The sequence below is a fragment of the Aulostomus chinensis genome, chromosome 17 (assembly GCF_037954235.1).
Source record: "Aulostomus chinensis isolate RoL2024-O1b breed Wild chromosome 17, RoL_Achi_v1.0, whole genome shotgun sequence".
NCBI lineage: Eukaryota > Metazoa > Chordata > Actinopteri > Syngnathiformes > Aulostomidae > Aulostomus > Aulostomus chinensis.
The window spans coordinates 11,395,291-11,420,953 of NC_141336.1; the positions used below are offsets into that span (position 1 = coordinate 11,395,291).

At 40.3% G+C, this 25,663-nt stretch overlaps 1 protein-coding gene across 1 annotated transcript in view; it reads right to left on the reverse strand.

Annotated features, from left to right (window-relative positions):
* The window catches only part of mta1 (metastasis associated 1), a 46,519-nt gene extending 34,637 nt beyond the window's left edge, over positions 1 to 11,882 (reverse strand). Inside the window, exon 1 of the mRNA XM_086182556.1 lies at positions 11,348 to 11,882. Within this exon, the coding sequence (XP_086038682.1) occupies positions 11,348 to 11,375 (28 nt within the window). The 5' untranslated portion in view covers positions 11,376 to 11,882. The remainder of the gene's footprint in view (positions 1 to 11,347) is intronic.
* Positions 11,883 to 25,663: the final 13,781 nt, after the last annotated feature.

Here is a 25,663-nt window from a genome sequence, read left to right on the forward strand (position 1 = left end):
TTTCATTCAGACTGCAGCCTAGTATTTCTTCAGCCCCTCATGATTCCTTTGTCTTATCCATTCACATTTGTGTGTTGCATGTGTTTGTGTGCATGAGTGTGTGTGTGTGTGTGTGTGTGCGCGTGCGTATGTGTGTGTGTGTGTGTGTGTGGGTTTGTGTGGCTTCTGGCACCACTCCAGGCTCATTGGAGGCTTAGCTCTCACCAGGATGTCCCCACAGGCCTCAGTCTTAGTAGGGTGCCTGGTCTTAGCCCTCCATGTGTCTTGGCTGAGTGCTGTCAGATTATACTCCACACTTGGTAGGCTGCCTGGAGCTGGAGCTATCCTCCCTTCACCCCGAACCCCCACCCCCACTCCCCCAGGCCCCCGTCCCCTTGACCGACGAGGAGAAAGATTGCCCATGAGCCAAACCGCGATACACACGGATTCTTGCTTCTTTTTATTTCCCTGCATCTAGCACACCCAGCATCTGCTCCGACATCCAAATCTGTCCTGTAGCACCATTACTGTCACTGTGAAAGGAAAACTATTTTGACAGTTCATTATTATCCATCAAGAAAAATTACACATTCCCTGCTTCTTGTTTCTCAAATGTAAGCTTTTCCTTATTTTCTTGATTTGTACCATCTGACTTACTTTAGGATTTTGGACAGAGCTGTTGGTTATGTTTTGTTACATTTAAAATGGATCGGACCAGTCCTATTGAACGCTACTTTTTTCCCTTCATGCACAAACATTTAAAAACGTGCAGGAATACTTTGTGTGTCCTACACAATCATGAATCACAACTCATCTAAATGTCATAACATCAAGGTTAATATGCATTGTTCCTTGTTCCACTTCTCTCCAGCTGAACGTACTGAGTGTCAAAGTTATACCACAGTTGGCGGCATCTTATTAACATTAACCATAACAAAGATAGGAGAAATGTTTTAGTGTGAGGACGCATCTGGCCTTTTGGTTGCTTACTTGTTCTGTGTCAAACACATCGAGTATCAAACAAGTTTCCACTATTTCTTGACATTTGATTGCAAGAGAATGCATCAAAATTGATGAAACTATGCGGTTCTTGATCGCAGATAAAACAGAATTTCGTAGTTTGATTTTCCACATCAGAAATCAAAAAGGTTTTATGGCTGCTAACCTCCAAATCTTCTCAGTGCAATCTAGGAATGTGCCGGTGTGTATCAGTCCTGTACTAACCCAAATCACTTGATCAGACATTGGGAATATGAATAACAATAATCTGATCAGACCCATAAACCAAAATTTCCACATAAAAGCTCTAGCAATCATTATAAGCATGTATGTAGTGGTATCATGATGCATAATGTTGCCGAAATGAGAGAAGAGTGAGGGCTAAAGCAGATGGGCGGCATGTGTCACATGTTGCACAGATTTCTCTTCTTTACAGAAGTAGGCAATATAGTGGAATATGTACACATTTTATTTTAAATGGCAAGTGAAGCAAAACACAACACTAAAAATATGAATTGCACAGTTGTCTTAAAGAGGAAAGAAGACGGACTGATACAACAAAACATGAAAAATCAAGCCATCCCCAGATCAACTATCATGCAAGAGAGAAATCTGGAATCGTATAGACAAAAGCAAACGTGCCCAGAGCGTAACGCAAAGCAGCCGCATCACTGCATCAGCCAAAGAGGCACACACTTTAAACGTCTCCAATAGAAAAACTTTGGTCCACCGTCATTCATCCGTATTGGTATTCCCCTCTCCACCCACCCACACATACACTGGTAACTAGAACAGGCTCACACCCCTTCTCTGGGGATATTTAAAAGCAACTGCAAATGTAAAACGTCTTCAGCTGAAGGTGCTAAGAACTGGCAGCCCGAGAATAAGTGGAGAGGTAATTAAATCAAGAAAAGAGGAAAATTATTGGTATGCAATGGACATCATTGAGTGACCATCTGTATAAAGATGTAGCATGTCCTCGCAGCAGCAGCGCTTAATTTCTATGACAGCTTCATCCGGCAACCAGAAATATTCGCTATGAAAAGAAGCGATATCGTCACATCATGCCTGTCTAATCTTCAACCTGTAACAGCTTGTTACTAGACTCCACTGCCACTGTGACATCTCCGTCCCACTGCTGAATATCAAATAGGCCAACTTGAAATTGAGCGGCACTGAGACAGAAAATGAAGACAAGATATCCGACTGTCTTGTTTTCAACCGTGGAGGGAAGGCAGCTGCCTGGAGGTCATAGGGTAGACAAACTGGCTTGTGACTAGTTGCAATCACCAGACTGTCTGGCTGCAAAAAAAATGATGAGTCTCTATCCCACTACTGAACAACTGAGGAGCTCTTGAGCAACAAACTTTATTGGAGATAAAACAAAAAGTGGCTCACTTGATGATTGATCACAGATTAGTAACCATCAATGAAAGGAAGTAAAATATCATACATTTGATGGTTACCGCTTCTCAAATGTGAACATCTTTTTCCATCTTAAAATCCATGGATTTTGAATCTGGTTCGGGAGATTAGGACAGATATTTATCACCATGGATCGACAGATGAATCTGAAGTGTTCTCCTTCAATAAAATTAATCAATTTTCCAATTTTTTTTTTTACATCAAAATAATCATATTCCGCGTGAAATATAAAAGACAGAACAATAAACAGCAAATTCTTACACCTGAAATCTGTGGTCTTCAGGTGACTTAGTCACTTGGATGGTTGATGTCCTCCATTCTGAGCAAAATTCTCAACAGTTTGACAATAATTAGCAAATGCACGTCCTCTCAACAGCTTTGCGTGAGTTGTTCATTGTTTTTGCCGCCTTAATGATTGTGCACCATATTACTGTCTGGCTGCTCATATTATTTCATTTTGAAAACTTTCATCCTCGACTGAAATTTTGCCCATCTGTAACATTTTGATTCCTGATCGCATCAGGACTAGTATTAACTGGGCAAATGCAGTTATTTGTAATAATTGTGTCATCTGTGATCCGATTCCACGCATCTCTGCCATGAAAATTTCCGCCACAAATCACCTCCAATATTGTCACATGCCAGCGAGCTCATGTGACAATATTAGTCCCGCGTGAATCAGACTCTCATCTAAGCGACTTGAACAGCAGGCAAGGAACGCAGCCACCACCCTCCCTCGTGAACAACTGCCTGAACCTCCTCTTCCTGTCTTTGCTGTCAGCCAAATCAGACACAGGTGGATCACCTGTCCTTCACTTTTACAAAGATATTGTATCATTTCTTCCAGACCTGCTATGTGGCTGAACTTTTTCTTTGGGTAATTAATACAGATTTGAAGAGATATAAGCCGCTCCGGGATTCTCCAAATTTGAAAACTGTGCCCTGGAGAAAGGGAGGTACTTACAGTCGGGCCGTAACGCAGGGCTATGTCATGTAGCTTGCTGATAACATCAATTCATTGTAGAGTAGCTTGAATAGCACTCGGCCAAGATTCAAACTGGTTGACTACAATTCCAGAAACCAGCAGATTTGCTTGATTTAAATCATCTGTTATCAATATTTTGTGTTGATCATCTTGATTCTACTGTGATTTGAGTGTGTATACTATTACCAGATGCACTGCGTAATTTTTACGCATGCCCAATAGAGAAAATTCTGTTAATCAAATAAAACAAAAATAAAACTTTCTACCGCAGTTCATTGTTATACCAATAAACTTCCCAACTCTGTGCCTTTGAAACAAATGTTCATGAGCACACATTCACATTCACCTAGTCACCCATGTAAACATGAAAAATCAGAGTGAAAACTCATGTCAAAATTTACAACTAAAAATAATTATGAGCTTTGTGGTTTAATTGGAAATAAACATTAAAGTAAATGAAGATTAATTAATGTAGACCTTTCTCAGTCGATCTTAAAATAATCCACATAAACTGTAATATGCAGCTATTTGTATAAATTTCATAACTTTTCCAAGATAAGCAGAAGAAGATGGATGAATGGAACTTTTCCAAAACTCCACAAAAGTCCTTAATATTTTCTCCCATTCAAGCCCTAGTCAGTGCTTAAAGGAACCCAGATCAAAAAAGCTTGTTCACACTGAAAAACAGTGAAGGGTTTCATGTCAAACTGCTGTCAAAAAAAGAAAAGAAAAATGCTGACGTTAGCCTTGCGGCCTTCACCATTCACCAGCTCAGAGGGACCCATTAATCATGAGCCAAAACACGTCATGACACAGTGAGACACTTTTTTGGTTGGTGACAGCACACGTCTCACTGTGAAGGTGGGATAATGGGTGGCGTCATCCTTTTTTCCTGGCTCTGGAACTTAAGTCACCAATAATGGGATCACTTTTAAATTCAGCAGAAACTTAAGTCCCGCAAGAAAAACGTAAAGAAACCTGTTAAGTCGAGGTTGACATCCAAGTTGGAGCTTCCACCGTGTGAGAAGCTGCAGACGAGGAGACAAGCTCAAAATGAGAGCAACAGAAAGAGAGAGGGAGAGAGAGAGAGAGAGGGAGAGAGAGAAGGCCTGTAGGCACTGAGCAGCGTCACTCAGTCTCTCCATTTCCCATCAGCCCTCCTGCCGCCTCAACCCAAGAATAACCCCCCCTCCCTCCATCCCCCGCTTTCAGTGTCAGCCAACCAGCATCCATCGGATCCTATGATGTCATAGTGCAGTCAAATTTTGTTTGAGCCAATCAAGGCATGTTACTGAGCCCCCCCAAAAAAAAGTCTGCTCGGTTGATTCAAACCAGGCCAGAGAGACAGACCGTCAGAGAGAAAGACCGTCAGAGAGACGCGATGATGACAGAGGGAAAACATGAGATAGCTGATGGGGTCTGAGAGAGAGAGAGAGAGAGAGTGAGAGAGAGAAAGAGAGAGAGTGTGAGAGAGAGAGAGTGAGAGAGTGTGTGAGAGAGAGAAAGTGAGAGAGAGAGAGAGAGAGAGAGAGAGAGAGACACATCGATGGAAAGAAGGACTGACAACTATCAGAACAGCAGATACGTACTGGAAGTGATACAAACAAAACAGAACAGAACAAGGGAAAAATTTCAAATTTAACTTAATGGGCATTAACTTACTAAAAACACACTTGACTGGTACACACTCATAGCTTACTTATGGATCCCCATCGAATACAACCTTTTGTGACACAACATCCGATCCAATCTATACATTGATGAGTTTGTCACAATTGTTATTCAGCACAGAGATTGGTAATTTCACCTTTCCATGATGGAAAAAACTACATAGAAAGCCTGGTGGAAGTATGGAATGCCCAGTTTTTTCAGAACTCATATTATTCATGGTAACTTGGGCCATTCGTGGCATTTTTTAAGGGAATCTTATCCATTAAAACAAGGCAGATAAAATACGCCACCCGGGCAGCCCTGCAAGTGGTGCAGTGCAAGCTTTTTGCTTGTGAGTAAAAATTTGAAGGTGTAAATTTCTGGTTTCCCGGTTGAGAAAACACACTAATTGACAAAACTAAGGGCAAAAAACAGCAGTGTTTAAAAAAAAAACAAAAACAAACTTCAGCTAACTAGTAAGCAGCTTCTCATTTTTAGCTTGTACTAATGCCATTGCTTGTGTTGTGTAGTTTCATGTGCTCTCATGTTCTTTATGTGTTCATACTTGTTGGAGATCTTTTTAACTACAGACTTGCCTTATAATTTTGCAATCCAAATCTTTGTTGAACTTGCCATTTTCAGACTGTTAGCTGCAACTAGCTCGCTAGCTTGGAGTTTGTTGTTGTTTCACCTGGCAAGGGAGACACAAAATGCTGAAGAGGCAGAGAAAGCCTGACTGAAATATCAACAAATGGCAAACTTATAACTGCAATAATGCTGAATCAGACTGCAAGGTATGTGACAATCTCTGTATATGAGCTGTAAGGCCTAATTGTCACTGGGCTGAGTTTTCCTCACGTTTCAACAACTCCAGCAGAGTGTTGTGTCATCGCTCAAGTAAATAGCATACAACAGTAACAAATTCTTGCAGATGACAGTTATGAACTTTTGTTACATGTAACAAGAATCTTGTGAAAACTGTGTGCCAAAGTCATAGGGACACACACTGTTTCCATGTGCTACATTTATATTAAATCATGACTGCTGCATTTCTGCTCTTCCTATGTGAATAAAGTAATGGATACCCAATATTCAAAGGACTGGGACACAAAAAAATACTTGATCCGGACATACCTATTTAAATTAAATTTCACAAGGCAAAAGTGTACAAATGTATAGCTAAAAGTATGGAAGGAGGAGGTGTTACAATATAGTACACTATCAAGATTTTGTCCAGCCCATAGAGTCAAGACCTAGAAAAAAAAAGATCTTTGATGCCAACACAATCTCTATCCATCCATCCATCCATCCATTTTCTTCCGCTTATCCTATTAAGGTTGTGGGGGGGGCTGGATCCTATCCCAGCGGCTTTCAGGCGAGAGCCAGGGTTCACCCAAGACAGGTCGCCAGTCCATCACAGGACCAACACATATAGACAGACAATTTAGAGTATCAATCAGCCTCGTCCCCAATTGCATGTCTTTGGACTTTGAGAGGAAGCTGGAGTACCAGAGAGAACCCATGCAGACACAGGTAGAACATGCAGACTCCACACAGAAAGATCTCGTGCTCGAGCCGGGGCTCAAACCCGGAACCTTCTTTCTGTGAGGCCACAGTGCTGACCACTGCACCACCGTGTCACCGCTAACACAACCTCCCTTTTTTTAAATGGAAAATTCACTTTGAACAAAATAGCAATCTAAACTTCCCAAATACATCACTGTTCTGTGTATGACCTTGTCCTAACTGAAGGACTGTAAGTATGGAAGTGTTCAATGGCATTTCTGATGTACTTCACGGTTTCTAAACTGTGTGTGGACATCAACCTTTTGAAGATCTGAGGTGTCATATGGAGCCATAAGAAAAGCAGATGCGGTGTTTGTATACACAAAGCTCTACAACAGTCTATATGGGAAAGGGTCGATTTGGAACTTGGGAGAGAGAGAGAGAGAATGTGAACGTCCGCCCACACATGTCCATGCTCACGTATCCCCAACCCCCCCAACCAATGCTTAGTCACACACACACACACACACACACACACACACACACACACAGAGGTGTGTCTGGGTTTAGATTGTCTTCGTGCAGATGCAGATTTCCATGGTAAAGTCAGGTAATTTCATCTTTTGTCATCTCACATCTTGTTTTCACAGTTATGAAGCACTCACACTCACTCCAAAAGGTTTAATTAACCTAGACACAGCGTCACACATTATTTGTCTATCTGGGCTACTGGTTCGTCTTGTGTTACCTGGGTGAAGGAATTGAAGATTCTGGATTAATAATTTTCATTTTGTCCAAAATTTCCCATAGAAGGGGTCTACTCGGGCGACTCACCTAAGTAGATCAAGAACCACCCCGGTAGATCAAAATTAGAGTTCCTTTTTTTTCCCGCAATCAAGATGCACAAGAAACTTTTATCATTGGGGAAAGTGTTTTTACATTAATCTTTGGTTAAAGAAAACACTGCTCCATGAGTATGTAGAGCACCTCTTTTTCACTGAGTATAAACCGAGGATAAGGTGGCAAGATAAAAGTTTGTACGTCCTTTTATTCATTAACTATTTTTAACAAAACGGGTTTGAAAAGCGACTTCATTTGGCAACCAAGGCTTGCCGTACACTGTCGCATGCTGTGCCACCCACCATCGCAAGTTTTTTTCTAAACCTGTGGGAAATAATTCATTCTCTTAGTCTCTGTTATGACTTGAGGATGCATCAAAATCTAAAATTATATAGTAAAACTAAAAAGTGCTTGTAGCCCCATTTTTATGGTGGGTATTGGGGTCATTAAAGGAAACATATCGGCTAAAATAAACATGCCCAAAAGCTAATTCCTTCAATATTTTTCTCCTCTGTGCTTTGTTCACCTCAGCCTGCTTGCAAGGATGCTCTTTGCTGTAACAGATGGGCTCCATGGTGCTAACTTTTCACTGTACACGCAGGTGAAAGAAGGTTTTACAACATTTGAGAAATTCAGGCTAGCAAATAAACAGATTTAGACTCTCACAAGGGTACCTGTTATCTAAAAAAAAAAATACTTACAATATGAGACAGCAGATTTTTATTTCTAGCAATCACCTTGCACGTTAAATGGGAAAATATCATCTCTCCTGGTCCTATTCCACCTTCTGCTGCCATGTATATAAATATCATTTCGATATACGCTGAGAATCTTGGGTATAACCAATATCATGAGACTAATTCATTTCTATCTTCTATTTTTCAGGTTCTAGCTTGCCTTGTGCAGCGGTGTTCTGATTTGATAAAAAAGTTGCAGCGACGCATCTGTCCTGCACTTGTACAGCAACATTCCCTAAAGCTTATTCTTGATTAGTCAATCAACATAAACAGGTTTCCAGCTTAACATCTCTTTGAAACCACTACTGGAGACTAGATCTTTAATTCTAAATATTTGTAGTCCAACGAGGAAGCCACGAGGCATACAGCTTTCATCAAATCCTGTTTATCGTGATGCCTGTTTCTGGAGTTTGGCCTGTGCAGTTATGAGATGATGGAGATACTTGGATGAATTCATCTAATAGCTGTCATGCATCTGTTCAAATGACTGTCCTGAACTTGGCAGCTTGCAAACCTCAGAAGTTCCCTCTGTGAGTGCAGCCGCCAGACTCGGCGAGAGAGACAACTAGCAGCCAAAAAAGTGTGGGCACTGTCAAAGTTGGTCAGTGGTTGAATTAGTAAACACGACATCACCTTTAAGCAGATCCTGAATTATAAGCAGCAGGAAAAAAATCCTCACCGGTGACCAAGAAATGTGGGCAGTGACAGTTTATCACATTCTGTGCAAGATCTGTCCAACTAAAGCAACATTTTAAGAAAGCGTTTGAACACAGATCTCATGACCAACTCCTATCTACTGAATGTCATATTTGTTTGGGCAGGTCTGCAGCAAGTCTTGGTGACAGGGTGAGGTTTAGACTTTTAGACAACTATAACCAGAGCACAGAACATCCGGACCACTTTCCTTCAAACCATTACCATGATGATATAAGACTTATGGTGCAGACTATAGTTAGTCACCAATATCTTCCTGCACATGGAGGAGCACTAGGAAGAAGCACTGCAGGCGCAGGAAGAGTGGCTTGTGGCCTGCATGGTGAAAACAAAGACATCAAGGACTAGGGAGCCAGCTTTTGTCCAACGTTCATTCACAGGGGAAGTCATTGCTTTTCCAAGATGATCCCGCATTGTCTTGCTAAATAGCGGCCATCTTTGCAAGGGTTCTGCTTTGTTCCTGTATTGGGCTCAACTGATCTGAGGTGAAACTTCAGTCAATCCCAAGACTTAATTTTGGTCTAAAATGCGCTTGTTTTTAACTTGACTTTTAAGGGGACTGAACAATGAAAAATGTATGTAATTGTATCTTTCTGTAACACAATGTATGTGCTTTGTTTTGCCATTAGACTGATTTTTTTCCTTTCGACAGGGCAAACATCAAGCTTTACTACGATTCAAAAAAACGATTAACATAATTAAGGTGTGAACAGCTACACACATTTTGATTTAATCTTCAGATACACAAGAAACAAAACATCTAGGAATCACAAGGTAAACAGAGAGGACGACGTATCATGTAAAACATCATTTTGATCACTACTTTGCAAATGAATGCAGATAACAGATTGTAAGTATCGACGACTGAAATTATTCACGTTTCGGCTGATACATTCATATATCGGAATGATGGTGCTGATCCGTGTACCAACACAGATTCCATTCAAAGCGTGCACTGGACCATGAACCTGCCATAACACTACAGAAGGCATGTGACAGATCCATGAGTGCAGTTAAAATTGCTTTAGAATACATTTCAATTTGATGCATTTGTGCATATTTTTTTTATCTTAAGTACAGTGGGCCTTGTGGTGTGACCATAAATGTAACGTCAACAATAACAAAGATAATATTCAAGAAAAAGGGCTCTGGTTTTGGAATCTGTATCAAGTAGATATGTACTGGAATGAGATCGGAACAGAAAAATGTGGATTGGTGCATCTTTCCAAATCAGATTCCCAAAATAAGATTTAACTGGTTCACATCTCAGCACAGTAGGCTGAAAAGGCGAAGAACCCTCCCAAATACAGCAACATTTGGCTGGTGAAGTGTTAACTTGCTGTTGCCCTGCTACAGTCTGGATATAATCCTGCTCTCACTCAGGTAGTCTGTATTTCATTTGACTAAATCAGAGGGCTGTGACGTTCACTACAAGCTATTTTTCTGATGCAGGTACCAAAGCCAAGAAGTGTTCTGGGCCAGGCGCAACAGACATTTGTCAGTCATCCCGCATAAATTCGTCCACAAAATAACACCCTCTTTTTCTTTCTCAGCAAAAAAACAAAAAGGGCACCCCACCGGGAAAGGAAGAACCACAAACTATGTCATGCCTAATAAACCTGATAGAAAATATTTGTTTAATGGACGTGGTGGATAGTTACATCACACATCTACACAATACAGGGGTCCAGTGACTCATACGTGTTATTTATGCCATAAAGGATTCTGAATACTGTATGTATTGGGCACCTGGCTGCTCTCCAGTCCCTCACTTGCAGCAATCCCTTCCAAAACAGAAAGCACTTTATCTAAATTGTGATTTTACAAAAGAAACTTTAATGTGACTACCTTTCAACAGTTTCTAAAGGATGCGATTCAGGACAACAAATTGCACTGGAGGGGAAATCCTAATTTAGTGAGGATCAGTTGAGATGTTTAAATATATTGGGGGGGGGGGGATACACATTTAAACATGCAACCAGGATTGAATTCTTTAACTTGTTTCTATCAATGCACTTTTCACTGTAAAAGCATCCACTCCTTGCTGCTTCCCCACAAGTCTTGTGCGGGTTTGATACTGACATTACTTATCATTATTCAAAAGGATAGTCTAGACAATAACTAGTTAAATCGCACGCAAAACTTTCACAATGTTCGCAACGCAATCCTAAATACATTAAAAGACAAAAAAAAACAAATGCATGTTACTTTAAGTGCATCATCACATAGAAGTAGTATAGTAGTTTGGGATCATCTTAAGTTACAGCAAGCACAAAAGAAACGAGGGAAAGCGGCACCACTACTCTTCATCGCCATCCTCCTCTTCACACACTCACCATCATCATCATCTGTGAAGCACAAGGCTGTTTAGCTTTAGGGAAATAAAAGAAAGGAAGGAAAGAGACGGACTAGGCTCTGCAATTACATGACAGACCCGCGGTGAATCATGGCGAGTCCGCTAAGAGGGGAGAAAACAAGGGTAGATCTTACAATGTTGCCCCCGCCACCTTACCTCCAACCCGGTACATGTTTGCTGCCATGACTGCCCCCGGTCCCTGGCTTCCTCTCCAGGTAGAGGGGTGGCTCTCGTCTCTCTAGCGCTGCCGGAGCTGTGTTAGTACTGCCGCCGCTGTGTGTTGGAAAATGGTGGATGGATCAATACGAAACAGACTAGCCTAGAGACCTTAAAGAGACAGTACACGTTATTGCTGAACCAGAATTTTGGCGGCAGTTACGAGGAAGAGAAGAATTACGGATTCTGATTTGTTTTCCTCTCTGTACTACTTTAGCATTAGCATATTAAAATGTAGCTATACTACTTTTTTTTGTTTGGAAGTGAAGTTATCTCAGTCGCACTTGTGTTTTAGTGTGGATGATAAATAGATGTGAAGATAGCATGTAATCGTTTTTTCAGGGGTTACTAATATTGAATGGACTACGATTTCCATCCGTCTCCTCGTTCCCTGGTCGTGATATCGCGATCTTTTTATGCCAGCTTGAGTAAAGCGGGCAAACGAGTGAAAGCTGCAACGATTAACAGCTATCAGGGCTGACCCAAATGGGAGCCAGGGGCCAAATTTTGTTTGCCACGAGGTTTGATTTGGCTTTCTCAGGTAATTAAAAAAAAAAAAAAGTTTTAAGAATGAATAAGCAAAAGGTACATTAAATATGATGTGAATTTATGTTGTTTTACTTTGGTGAGGTAAATATACTCTTTGATCATGTGGAATCCCTCAAATTCTACACTTGGGCTGAGTTAACAAAGCAGAATAAGTCAGAGGCAGTGGTGCAGAGAGAAAGGGCATTTTAACAACACAATATGCGTTAGCTTTTTGCCTGCTGCCCAGCATTTAGTTTGAGTTTTTTCTGCATCTGAGGATAAAAGGGTGGGCATCCCTGACTGAAATGAAAGATGGAAAAATGGAAACCGTCCAGCACTCCACAAATCCTAAAGCCACTAAGACCCTTGATATATTGTGGCCTTCAAATGGAACTGCTGAAGTTGTATACAGGAAAGGCTTGGTGTTCAAGTGGTTACCGCACGAGAACACTCTTGCTTGGAACTGACAACCTGGATACCAAAAGATCGCTTGTTCTCTTCCTGGCTCTATAGATGGAGATCTCATCGTTATATTATTACTTTGAGTTTAAGCACAAGACAAACTCATGTAAAGCCAAGTTAGCTAAAAATTAAATCATGCTAATGTTTCTCGCCTGTCTGAAGCCAATAAGGTAAAAGGATTGCAGTCATCGTCTAAGCAATTGAAGGGAATGGAGGTCAGTTTCCTAATGTGGAAAAAAGTTCATCATAAAAGCATAAAATGCATCCACTCTGCTTGTCCTGAAACCTTGACCCAAGGTGTTTTGACAAAAATGTCAGTGACACTTTGTTTTCTGAAGGCACCATATGTAAGGTTTATAATTGTCTGAACTGCTGAGTCTCTTTTTTACTTAATTTATCTTATTAACCTTATCTAAATTTAAAGATATGAAACTGTATCCCACAGAAGGTGGGACAGGATCAAAATCAAAACTGAGTTCAAGGCAAGCTAGGACTTGGACCTGGATTTTTGTGCCCTGGAAAATGAAGCATCCCCATTCTATCCATATTACCTGTCATCATAAAAACCCGAGTTCTGAGGTGTCAATTGAGCTCCAAGAAATACCAGGGGAACACCTCACGGGGTTAAGAAATAAGGTTTACAAATGAGAGTTGAATGAATGTTGAATGAAACTGGCTACACTGAGACATACATCTTAAGCTGTACAGTAATAAATGCATATGCATAGAAACTGTACCGGACAGTGTCATAATCCGCTGAGAAAATGGTGTGACTATTTTACTCTTTAGCACCTTGCAAACACAGCTATTTTCCCTGTATAGTGTAAGATTATTTCGCCACTTTTTCATCATTCTGTTTTTATAGTGAAATCAGGTTTCTAACAACGATGTATGAGAAAAGTATAGTTTCCCAGATATACTTGTTTGATTAGATCAGCTTCTGTGTGGATCTAAGCACACGTCCTCTATGCTGGAGGAATGCTGCGGTTAAGCCTACATCTGATCTATACCATATGGAAGCCACAATTACTGTAGCCCAACACAGGGGACTTCAGTCTGCAGTCACATGACCATTGTAAGCCAATCATGTGTATTTACAGTACTCACTCCTGCCCAAGTGTGCAGTATCAGTGTTGGAACTATGCTGCATTGAAGAGCTTTGGTATATTCTCTCATATGGAAAGATTATGAGAGAGGATGCCAGGATTGGAGCAACCCTGCATGCCAGTTAGATGAAATAACAATGATTTTTAGAATGTTTTTGAACTCATACACAGTGGGCACTGCACAACTGACTATATCTTTCTTTGAGCAAATTATTATGATGTTTGTGCATAATATGTGCATGTTTGTATAGGGATATATATATATATATATATATATATATATACACAAAAATATATATACACACATATATGTATACATACATGTAGATATATGTTTTGTATGTAATCTCACATGCTCACTTTATATGTAACATAGTGTCCACTCTGCATCTAATTTAACCATTGCTGATGATAACAAACTATATTACCTTGCTTTTTGGCTTTCCTTGTGGACAGTTTAAAATGTATATTATAATTTTACACATCGTCGCCCTCTTAAACTAATCGCCTGAGTCATTTTTTTTCCTGTTTGTCAGAAAACACAACAAACTGCGGACAAAACATCATAAGGAGATGATTTAGGCAACAAAAAATGTCAAAAAATGACTTACACAGTTAGTTTAAGAAGGTGATGACATGCGTGTTATTTGTGAGACGTTCTCCGACAGCTTGCTTTGTAATGTTCCTCAATTAAATGTAGACAAGGAGAGTGTCGAGTCTTCATATGGTCATAATTAAAGGAAAATAGATTGTCAGCAATGTAGCCTTGTATTTGGGAACTGTGGCTACTTTCATTAGGACTGTTTGTTTACTTGGCTGCTTGCTGATGTGCAGATGTTCTTTTGAATCCACTGCTCCTCTGCCAGATGTTACTGCACTCAGAAGATAGGCAGGCGAGCATGTAGGCAGAGCTGTATACAGCACACCGCAGGTGTTCTCCCTGATGAATCTGTTGAGATGGATAGGCCCGAGTCACTCTGCAGAAACTCCCCTTACTTTGGTTGCTGAGCTGGAGAGTAACCTTTGATGGCCTCTCCTTCTCTCTCCCTCTCTTTCCTACCCTCTCTCTTTCCTCCAGTCCTCCATGTAGCAGATAAATACGCGGGAGAGACAAAGACACAGAGGAAATCAATTAGGCCTGTTTCCTGGCAGAAACCATTCCATATCTTTGATTGTGCCTCCTCATTTGTTCTCTCACTGGGTGTTGGATCCAGAGACACTATGGGAGGTAGAGCAATAAAAAGACTATTGTTAGCACACTCTCCTCGATACCTAACAGCCTAACTGTGCTCAGGTGTATTCTGTATTAACAGTGGAAAAACAACACAAGCTTTATCCAATTACTATGGTAGAACAATGTGTGGTGGTGTTCACCTGGCGAATGCTGAGAACGTTGACTCTCCAGCACCCTGCAGAGTCTTAGTGGCAGTGAGGTTTCGAGACAGACCTACTGTAATTTTCTGTCGAGACAATGGAGCCGTGCACCTCCAGCTCTTCCTCATACTGTAGACGCAGCCATCGCGACTGACAAACATGAGCAGCCAGTCATATCTGTATATTCATTTCAAGAGGCATCACCACCATAGCCAATTTTAAAGAAAGATGCAAATTTCTATCCTCACACAAGTGCAGTATTGGGTCACCTAATCTTAATGTTAAGGAGCAATTAAGGATTCAGTGCTCTTCCGAGACACTTGGCATGGTCTCTGGTGGAAACTCGCTTGAGCTCCTGAGCCATGCTACACCTAAATTAGGTTTTGGTGTTGTTCAAAAGTTTTAATGGCTTTACTGATACCTTGACTTTGATACCATTGCTGCATTAAACTTTCTTGGGATTAAATATTTATTTAACTAAATAAAGCACAATACACATTTTGTTAGATATCTATGATGACATGAAAATATAAACCATTTAGCCATCATTTCATTTCTGTTTCAACTGTTGAAGATTTACTCCTCAGGTATTGAAATTTGGAATTAAATGCCAAGGCATATTTTAGTAATATTCAAAAGCACTGAAGCAATTCAGTCAGACAAAGTTTGATACCCAGCCCTACTGATTGTATAGAAGTCCCGCATGTGATGTCCCTGTTAAAGACTTTATTGGAGCCATGTTTCCTCTGGAATGAATACTTGAGCATGAAACAGCCCTGACTCAATTTATTGGGAATCTTTACTGTAGATGATCTGTTAGACAGATTTCACTGCTAAAAATATCGGTAACTTTACAGACTTCTCATAAGGAATCATGCAGAGGACCAATAGCTTGTATTCATATATATCAGTCTACAGGGGGAGCCATTGTCTTTCTTTGAATTAAAGTGTGCTACAAAGAGTTGCCACCTTAAGGTCATGCATGTACTGCAATCTACTGTATTAAAATCAAGTAAAACACACATTATCATAGCAATTAGATGATTAAATTATGCAAATGTCTACGTGAGAAGAAGCATTGCTTTTTTAAACCTGGTGAATACTGAAAGTCGCAGTTACCACAATCTACCTGCAGGTGTCCCCCCTCACACAGACTTTTCTGCTGACCTTAGTTGCTCCCTAAAGTGGTGATGGTGGTGGTGGGGGTTGTGTGTGTGTGTGTGTGGGGGGGGGGGGGGGGGGTGATGCAGCCATCACCAATAGCAAAGAAGTCAATTCAGAGATTTCAGTGATTTAAATGAATTCTGGGATCAGCGAGTAGCTTTTTGGCTGACACAGAAACGTTATTGTTATGTAATTATTAATGTTCCATTTTTAGCTAGTTTATAGTGTCTACATGGGTCTTTGTGGGCCTTTGTTACTCATGTTTTGGGGATATATATATATTTGATTATATAACCCCTCTCAATGGTTAGGGTTTAAGCTTAGCAAGGATTGGTTTTGGTTTAAGGTTATAATCTTTAATGGTTTCCTTTAGAAATTGTCTTTCATAGGTTACAGCAGACATGGTGTAGTTAGACACACTTGTCCCCACAAGAACCTCTTATTCAAAGGGATTAAACATGCTGTTCATGTGGGTTACTGATACTATGACCTTCACAGAATGAAAGTGTAATAACTGTGAGACTAAGGAGCCAGACAGTGAAATGTGGCACCCAAGATCACACCCTTTCCAGATTCTAGGGCTGCCAGGGATGCTGTATCCATCTGCCCCACCTTGCAAGGGAATCTGTAGTATCATATACCAAAGTGGAGCCACCACCTTTTATCGCGAAACAGCTGGTGTACCGCCAAATGTGTCTTCATCTTCAGAGAGAGACCTTGGCAAATGGTGAGAGGACGGAGCCATGTGGGGGAAGCCCACAACACTCAGACATAAAACAGGAATCACTGGAATGGCAAATGGCTTTAGAAAGTCAAGTATTGAATTTCAGTCCAAGAGTGCTTTTTGTTTTACCAATCAAGATATGAAGCTAGAGCTGCATCAACTGAAGTAAAGGCACTCCAAATTCAAGATTTTTACATCCAAATAAAGCTGGAGAAACAGCCCAAATTGTTATTGAAGACAGAACTGCAGTTTACATGAAGAGGCTAAAGAGGACAACATCTGCTCTTTAAAAGTCTTTATGGTTGTCATCAGACATACAGCTGACAATAAAAGCACAGAAGTGTGCACAGTAAATTAAAATAGTGTTTTAATCTGCCGGGACAAATCTAACATCATGTTTTTGACCAACAAAAGACCATGTCTGTTTACCCCTCTGTGTGCTGTTTGTTAAGTGTTTGGTTTGGATGGAAACCTATTCAGCCTTCTACTTATTAGACGTGATGAGCTGATTACAGCTAACAAATTGCTGCACCTTTAAGCAGTCATACATTGAAGGAAGACCAGCTGTCAATTTAAACAATGCTGTGTAGACTGAGATAATTGCTTGTTAATTTGCCAGCTCGTACGGTTTACTTTAAGCGTGGTTTGTTTTTAAAGACATCTAATTTCACAATAAGTAGATCATTAGTATCCCAATAGAACAATTTGTTTTGCTAAATCAGGGATGGTTGACTGACCAAAAGCCTAAAAGATCACATTTATTTTCTGCCCAAGTTGTTAAATAGTGGTCAATATTGATAGTGAAAAATGATGCTTGGAGACAATAACCCCTAATGAATACAGCTAGCATGGTTTATCTATCCAAAAAAAAAAAAAAAAAAATACCTGATGGGGAATAATGCACATATTATATATGTTTGTTTTTATTGGGACGCAATGTAAATATAAGTAGAAATAGTTTTTTGTTTGATAAATATAACTTTGCATAGCTGTAGCTTGTTAGGTGAACGAAAGCAAGCCATTTCTCCTCCCAAACTATTAAATATTGATCATTTCTGTACAATGACATTACTTCAGTGAATGCTGGCACCAGAGGGCATTAGAACAAGTATCTAGATAACCCTAGTAGCCGTTGCTTCTATCAAAGGATTAATGCCCAATATTGTGTCAATGCTTTATATATGAGCGCACAAACCTCTTTTCATCCCTTGTAGTTCTGAGGTTGTTGATATTTTATATGAAACAAATATGGGATTGTCTGAAAAAGAAACACAACAAATATCGAAATTAGAGTGGGACCGGGTAGATTACACTTTATTTTCCATTGCCTCACATGTTGAAATTAATTATAGGCCTACAGCACATGAACTCAAGTCTTGGTAACAGTAGATTTCCTGGCAGTAAAACCATGTGCATGCTGAATGTGAACAGTCAGTTTGATTTCAGAACAGTCCCTGTCCTTAAACAGAAAGGCTTTGTTTAATGCTGATTTATAGTTTTATTAGCTCAAAGGGGCCAAACAGACAAGACCTTGTCACAGTCACTGTATTTAGTTTGTGGAAAGAATCAGCATGGGAGTGTCTGTCAGATAGAGCCGTTGGGAGTTTCTCTTGGGGATTTCCATCCAGTATTTCAAATCGTCTGACTTTTAATTTTAATAATAATGTTAAATAGCTCTGTTTAGGGAAAAAAAAAGTGTTTACCACTAGTATTTTATGGGGATATGTTAATTTAAAATTATACTTAAACAATGATTTTGTACAGTGTCTTTTTCACTGAATTTGTGTGTCTACCACATGTTGACGTACCTAATGTAGGCTAATGATTCCCGAAGAGCGGGTTTTGGCCCCCTGGTGGTCATGTACAAAAAAAAAATAGAATATTCATTCATCGTCTTCATTGTTATGGAATTGGAAATAACCATTCAATATTTGTGACAAAATATGATAAAAATGTGCAGTTTCATATCAGAAAATATCATCCACTGTGAGACAACTAGGATACAGGTGTAACAAGAAACTACTCAGGCTTAATCTCTCATCTGGATTATCAATTTGCGATGCAAAGTATTTGGTCCATGATGTGCTAATCATGATGTCAGTAGATGATTAACGAAGGAATACAGCTGGCATGGCTCATCTATCCATGTCCATCCATCCATCCATCCATCCATCCATTGTCTTCCTTATGTCTTCTTATTCCTGTTGAGGGTCGCGGGGGGCTGGAGCCTATCCCAGCGGCTAAGGGTGAGAGACGGGGTTCACCCTGGATAGGTTGCCAGTCCATCACGGGGCCAACACATAGAGACAAACAACCATTCACTCTCACAGTCACACCTACGGTCAATTTAGAGTATCAATCAGCCTCGTCCCTAATTGCATGTCTTTGGACTGTGGGAGGAAGCTGGAGTACCAGGAGAGAACCTGCACAGGAACAGGAAGAACATGCAGGCTCCACACAGAAAGATCTCATGCCCGGACTTGACATGGACTTGAATCCGGAATCTTCTTGCTGTGAGGCGACACCACTGCACCACCGTGCCGCCTCAAGTTTTCAATTTTTAATGAATCCTCTCCAGTTGGAAAATGTATGTTTTTTCAGTATATTTTAGGATTTTTTTTTAATCAAACAAAAAATAGACAGATTTGTCCTGTTAGGTAGGTCCTCATCGAGGTGTAGCGTGTTTAGCTAACTCAAGCTAGCATAATTGTCGGCTAGCTTTATCTTTAGTGACGGAATTATGAGTCTATGAATTATGAGTCTATGAATTGAAATAGTTTTGATTTAATCACTCTTGCATTGCGTCAAACTCAGTATCTTGTATTCATTGCTGTCCAGTTGTTTTATCAGGACAGAAAACAAAATTTAAAAAAAAATTTGTGTTTCTTAGTAGATTTTAATGTATCCTTGCCTAGTTGTAGCTTGTTGTGCTAGTTGAAGCAAGGCTAATTCTCTGAATCTTCATTTACAGAATGATGATAAACTTAAATGTTTTGTTGTTGTTGTTTTTTGCTTTAAACTTCTCCTTGATTGCATCAAACTAATATACTGTATATACCCATCATAATGCTTTGGGAACGACTCGACTGCTTTCTCTGCACATTCACCACAGACACTTCAGCTGAGTTAGATGAAGTCTTCAGAAGCAATGAATCACTGATCAGACATATTGATCACTAATTAGATACATTTCAACAACATGCTGCTGGAACAGAAAAGCCTTGATTCATCAGACATTCAGCAGCTCCACGGCCTTTCGTGTGATTAAATTTAGTAAATTGCAAAAACAGGAATGTCGAAATATATACATTTAGGTCTATCTCAATAGACTAAATAGCTTTCACTTATCAAATCATTAAGTCGATGTATCCTATAACCACCCTCATCATTCTGAATGATTAAAGGTTAAGATGAGGTTGTGCAATAACTGCGATAACCCCTGTGCATGTCATTGAAGTGGTTTACTTAGAAATGAAAGGGCCCTGATGGAGGGAGGACACAGAACATGGAGATAGAAAGATCAAAATCTCCCAGAAGGTCTGCCAGCTGCCTGTACCACACCCTTCCTGCGTGACGGTCTGCACTGGAAGTCATCATGAGTTCTAGCTTTATTACAACCCTAAATATTACAGCATACACTCCACTTTCAATGGACTAACAGATTTGATGGATGTATGGGTCAGATAAACTCAAGAAAGCAGCATCAACCAATGGTGACCAGTGAGGAGATATGCCAAGTAAAATGATACACCCACATCACTAAAAATGGAATTCAGTGGAATGTAAACCCCTCACAGGCCTAGCAGGAGTAAAAAATACTTTAATATTGACTTTCCAAAGCTCAAGAAAATACAGGATCACTCTTCATTCTGTAAGGGAGTAAGCACACGAATCCAAACCAAACTGAGAGGGTGCTGAGCCCGTATCGACAGACATAGAAGTTTTTCTTTTTTTGTCATACATCATATTTTTGCCTTTTTGCTTTTGCCTGTTAATTGAGACAGCAAGGTCGCAATCATGTATGTATAAGCTGACTGAAACACAAAATACAAAATAATAGAATACACAAAAAAAATCTTCCACAGGGCACACATAATAAATTTCAACCCGCTTGCACATAGAGGAGCGTGACCCCAGTGTCCTTGCACTGGTTTTTTCCAGAGCCGTTATGAGGAACAGCATGAATAGACAGTCAAAATCATTATGGTTGAGTCGTAAAAAGGTCTCAACTTTAAAAAAACAACAACCCTGAACTATCAATTTAAATCAATAGAGGGACCCATTTACTGCAAATGTGCATGATGAATGATCTCTCGCACTCTCTCTAATGGCAGGGACTTTATCAAAATCATGTACTGATTACTGATTCTTCTTGTTTTAAACTTTGTAGAAATATGTTCCTGTCTTCACAAACATTGCCATACACTGACTTACCAGAATGATTTTCCATAAATGTATTCAGTGTTGATTGAGTAGTATTTTTCAGCTATGCATTCATAGGTTTTTATTTATTTATTTATTTACTTACTGTAGGGGTCAATAAGGCCCTATCGCCCAATATGTTGCCTTGCTTATTAATAAAATGATAAATGTTTGAAACAATCTTGCCTAACCCCCATGAGAGAAGCAGTGGACGCAGTCATTTGCTGAAGCCAGAGTCCCGGTCTGCTCCAATATCATGTCTGACGGAGCTAGCTTTAATGTTAGCTGTGCTAGCCTCGCTACAGGTGGTGTTAGTGTCATCTGTGAAGGGGGGTTAGCAGAGAGTTGAATGTTTCAGGGGGTGCAGGACTTTTTTTTGGGAACCATTGCTTTAGATCAAATGTTCTGTGGAGTAAAAGACCTTGAATTGATATGAAGCAGCTGTTTGACTGAGGTATCTTCATGATATGCAATTTAAAACTGACTACATCATTGTTCCGATCAAATTAAGAAAGAAATTCTCAAAAAGATTGACACATTTACTGCTGCGTGACTACATGTTTTTAATTTGAAACAACAAAAATTTAAAGTACGGACAGGTCTTTGCACACAGACAAGCAACACCTCCAAATACTTTACATAGACCTTGTGTAGTGGAGCCTCTCTCTTGACACATACTTCACATTACAAGACACAGAAAAAGAGAGCAGCTACAACCTGCCTGTCTGGTCTTATCTACAGGACAGAGTATCTGTTCATTATAATCTCACTGAACACTCAGTCTGTCACCAGACATCTAGCTTATCATCTACTGACATTGTTCAATCCTACCCCTGTCTCCTGCAAGAGCTAAAGATAGGCTACTGCTTCTAAAATAATCACCACTCTTGAGTAGGTGTTATGGGAACATTTCAATAATTAATTCGAGCCCTTTTTTCTTCTGTCTTACAGATATGCACATGCCCCCCCCCCCCCAACAAATCACGTGTCCTCCATACAAACTGCTTACGTTTTCAGAAACTCCACAGCTCTTTGAGGTCTTTTAAATGATGTCCAATTTAGCTAGGGACCTCAGAGCCCATCAGTATGACGCAAATCATCTGCTTGCCTCTTGCACTTGTGCCCAATTGCTGAAAGAAGCTGGCTGCTGTGGTCTTGGGTTGGGCTCAGGCTGGCTGGTTTTTTTGTGGATGTCACGTGGCTCATGTGGATTATGCCTGCACTCGCAACTGTGGAGGCTGACAGTGTGAGTTTTTGTGTGTTTGAGTGGGTGGAATGCTCAGGAAAGGAAGAGCAAGGAACTCAAGGCAGAGACACTAGATTGTCACTGTCCGGGGGTCAAAAGCAGCTTTGCACGTGTTCAGCCTTGATATTATATAATCTCTGTTGGGGTGTGTCATGTTTAGGACAGGTGTTCTGGTACTCACCGCCCACCTGTTGCTGCCTGGGTCACAACTAAGACTGGTGGTCCTGTGTTGGACACAAGTAAGCGCTAACACCACCAGGGTTATGAGCTTGTTCGCACTCCTGGATACATGCTAATGACATTTGCATCAATTAGACTGCATTCTTCAAAACGCCCATATACTCTCATTGGCCACTTGTGGAGTGTAATGCCTTCCAATACAACAGTTCTGCCATGACCTCTACTTTTATAAAACGTATACATTTTCGGGTAATAGTTCTATTTCATGTCCGTTATTGAGGTCATAGCAGGTGGTGGTGTTGCACTGGCGTGTAAATATGGTATTCTTCCAATCTAATGTATGTAAATAACTTGTCAAAATCGTGCAAAATTCTCTCAATGGGGCTTATGAATGAAAAATTATTCTAATAACCCTCGATTTAGTCTTATAAACATGAAGCATGAAGCACAGCCCGGTGGCATTGGCAACTCCTTGCTCCGGACATCTATTATGTAACTCTTGTTACCAAAGCTCGGAAATTTGTAACATTAATGTTAGCATTGGTAAACAATAGATGTCAGCATTAAAGAGTTGCGAGTAGCCACCAGACATGAAATTAAATTGAGGCCCAGTGTTGTCCAGATTATCACAGCTGTAAACCTAGGGCTGGTCCATATATTGCTAATATATTGCCACATCAAATGTCAGTTGTCATATTGTATCGTATTGGTGGAATTTATTGCTCACGGTATGTTGTTTTTAAATGAAACTTGAACATCACAACACAGGCACATGATCTATCATTGGTGATAGATCGCAGGTCGCAGACACTCATGTATCAGATATGATTCTCTGGGCGTTACAGGGATAAGCAAGAGATTGAATCAATATTTCTTGTTGTCCTGTAGATTTTTATTTTTTAAATGAATGATTTTTCAGTTAATTGAACTAACACAACAGAGAAGCGATTAAATCTTGAAAATCCCACAAGTTTATCTCTTCTAGATAAATACTAAAGACTACTCAAGATATTTCACCTTTCCCACCTGTGAGACTACACGAATGCCATGCTTATGGGCCATCAGACCCCCTCCTTGTATTTATTCCTATCAGCATGGATGCTCAATCTGCTCTGCAGGAAAAGTGTGGAGCTGAATCTGAGACCAGATCAGAAACAAGTCAAAAGCAAAGAATGGATGTGTCAATTTTTGTCTCCTCAAATCACCTTACAGGGGACATCTATTCCCTAACTTGTTCCTTTTTTGATGCATAATCCCATCATTTAAACACTATTCCAAGGGAAGGGCAACTGATTCTTTATTTTAGTTGAAAGCCTCATATAAATGTTTTATATTACAGAGAAAGATATACCCTGCCTTGCAGCTTTATCGCATGTGTCCAATGAAGCAAGAATTTCAGAGAACATTGGCCCTTCTGTTCCACTGTCCTACCCCCTCTGTGTCTCCAATCTCTCTGTAGTACATTTGACCCCGTCTCCTTTCAGCAGGCCTGATTATGCACTACAGCTGAACCGACAACAAACCTGCAACCACAGCAAACAACCTGAACAGTGATGAACTCATGTCCTCTGTGAGACCCTCACTCTCAATTCAGAGGACACCCCCTTGAGTGCCACTGCTGACCAGGATCATCTCTAAAGTTGCAGTTTAGACAGTTTACAGTGGAGTCTCCAGTTAAACGTTAGACTGATCTCTGGAAGATAAGGAGGAAGCGGTTACAGACACTTTAACGGGAGCTAATCAGCTGGAACACAGATGTGGGAAATCAGTGTTTGTTCCTGGACCAGGACCTGCATATTGTCACAAGACAGACAGACCAGACAGCACTGATGTGTGAAAGAGATTACCTCAGTCACACTTAAGAGGCCCAGTGGAGAGAGCCAGACACCCTCCTCCAGGGGCTGATAATGTGTGATTGTTTTCATTAGTCACCATAAGTGAATGCAACAGCTACTTGTCATCGTGGACTGTGAGAAACCCACATGCTGTTTTTCTACTCTGCCTGTCCACCTCAGTACTTGTCATGCAGCCAGCAGACTTCTCAAAGGAAAACTGATCCGCCCAAGCCACTCTCCGGCGTCTTCCGTTGGCTAAGAAATTCCTACAAGTCACTCACTCTGAAAGAGTACATTGTGATTCAACCAAACTCAGCCCACTCACTCTGGAAAGTGGAAACAAGGAAGTGGGAGTTCTGCAGTTGCTCCAGTAGACTACTGCCTCACCACTTGCTCAAATGCTTTCCCGCCTGGCCTTGCCGTGACAGACCACAGGCTGGCCCTTGGAGAAAGTGATGCTGCCTTCAAATACTGCTTGTAAGACGTAGAACCAAAAACACAACAAGCAAGATTCTACAGTACTTTTAGGAGTGTCAATGGCAGTCATCATCAATTGTCTAAGATGCTCAGATGGTGTCTAAAATAAGCTTCTTTTTTTAAAGCCTTTTTAAAAAAGAAAAAAAAACAACAACAAATAAAAAACAAAAACTGGGGTACTTTGGGCTTCTTCATCGCCTTCCCCGACCAGATTTATTCTGCCAGTCTGGTGAACTCCCAGCAACAAGTTCACTTCTCTAAACTTGATGCCACTACTGGCTCCGTGATGTAAGAAAGGGCAGTAAATCCTGTAATAAATGATCAATTGATTATCAGATTTATTGGCATTTTTTTCCTTTTGTCATGTGATTTATTGAACAGCTAATCAGTTCAGCTGTATTTGATGGACAGCTCTATTTTTATAAATTTGTTGATGACAAGATAAATCCTGTTTATAAAAAAAAAAGGCACTGACACTTACTGGAGTGTAAAAATGTTATGCTCACTTCGAAGGTCCATCCAGTACTCTAAAGTGTTTAAAAGAAGAAGAAGAAGTGAATTGAAGCAATTTGTATGAAGAATGGGGGGGGGGGGGGGGTCTTGCTTTCAACACAGGAGTGCCCAAATATTTTCCCTGAGAGGGCCAAAACTGAAACTTAATGGTGGGCTTTTACAAAGATTTCACAAAATACACAAATGTACTGTAAAGGTATTGCTATTTGTTTAAAGACAATTAAA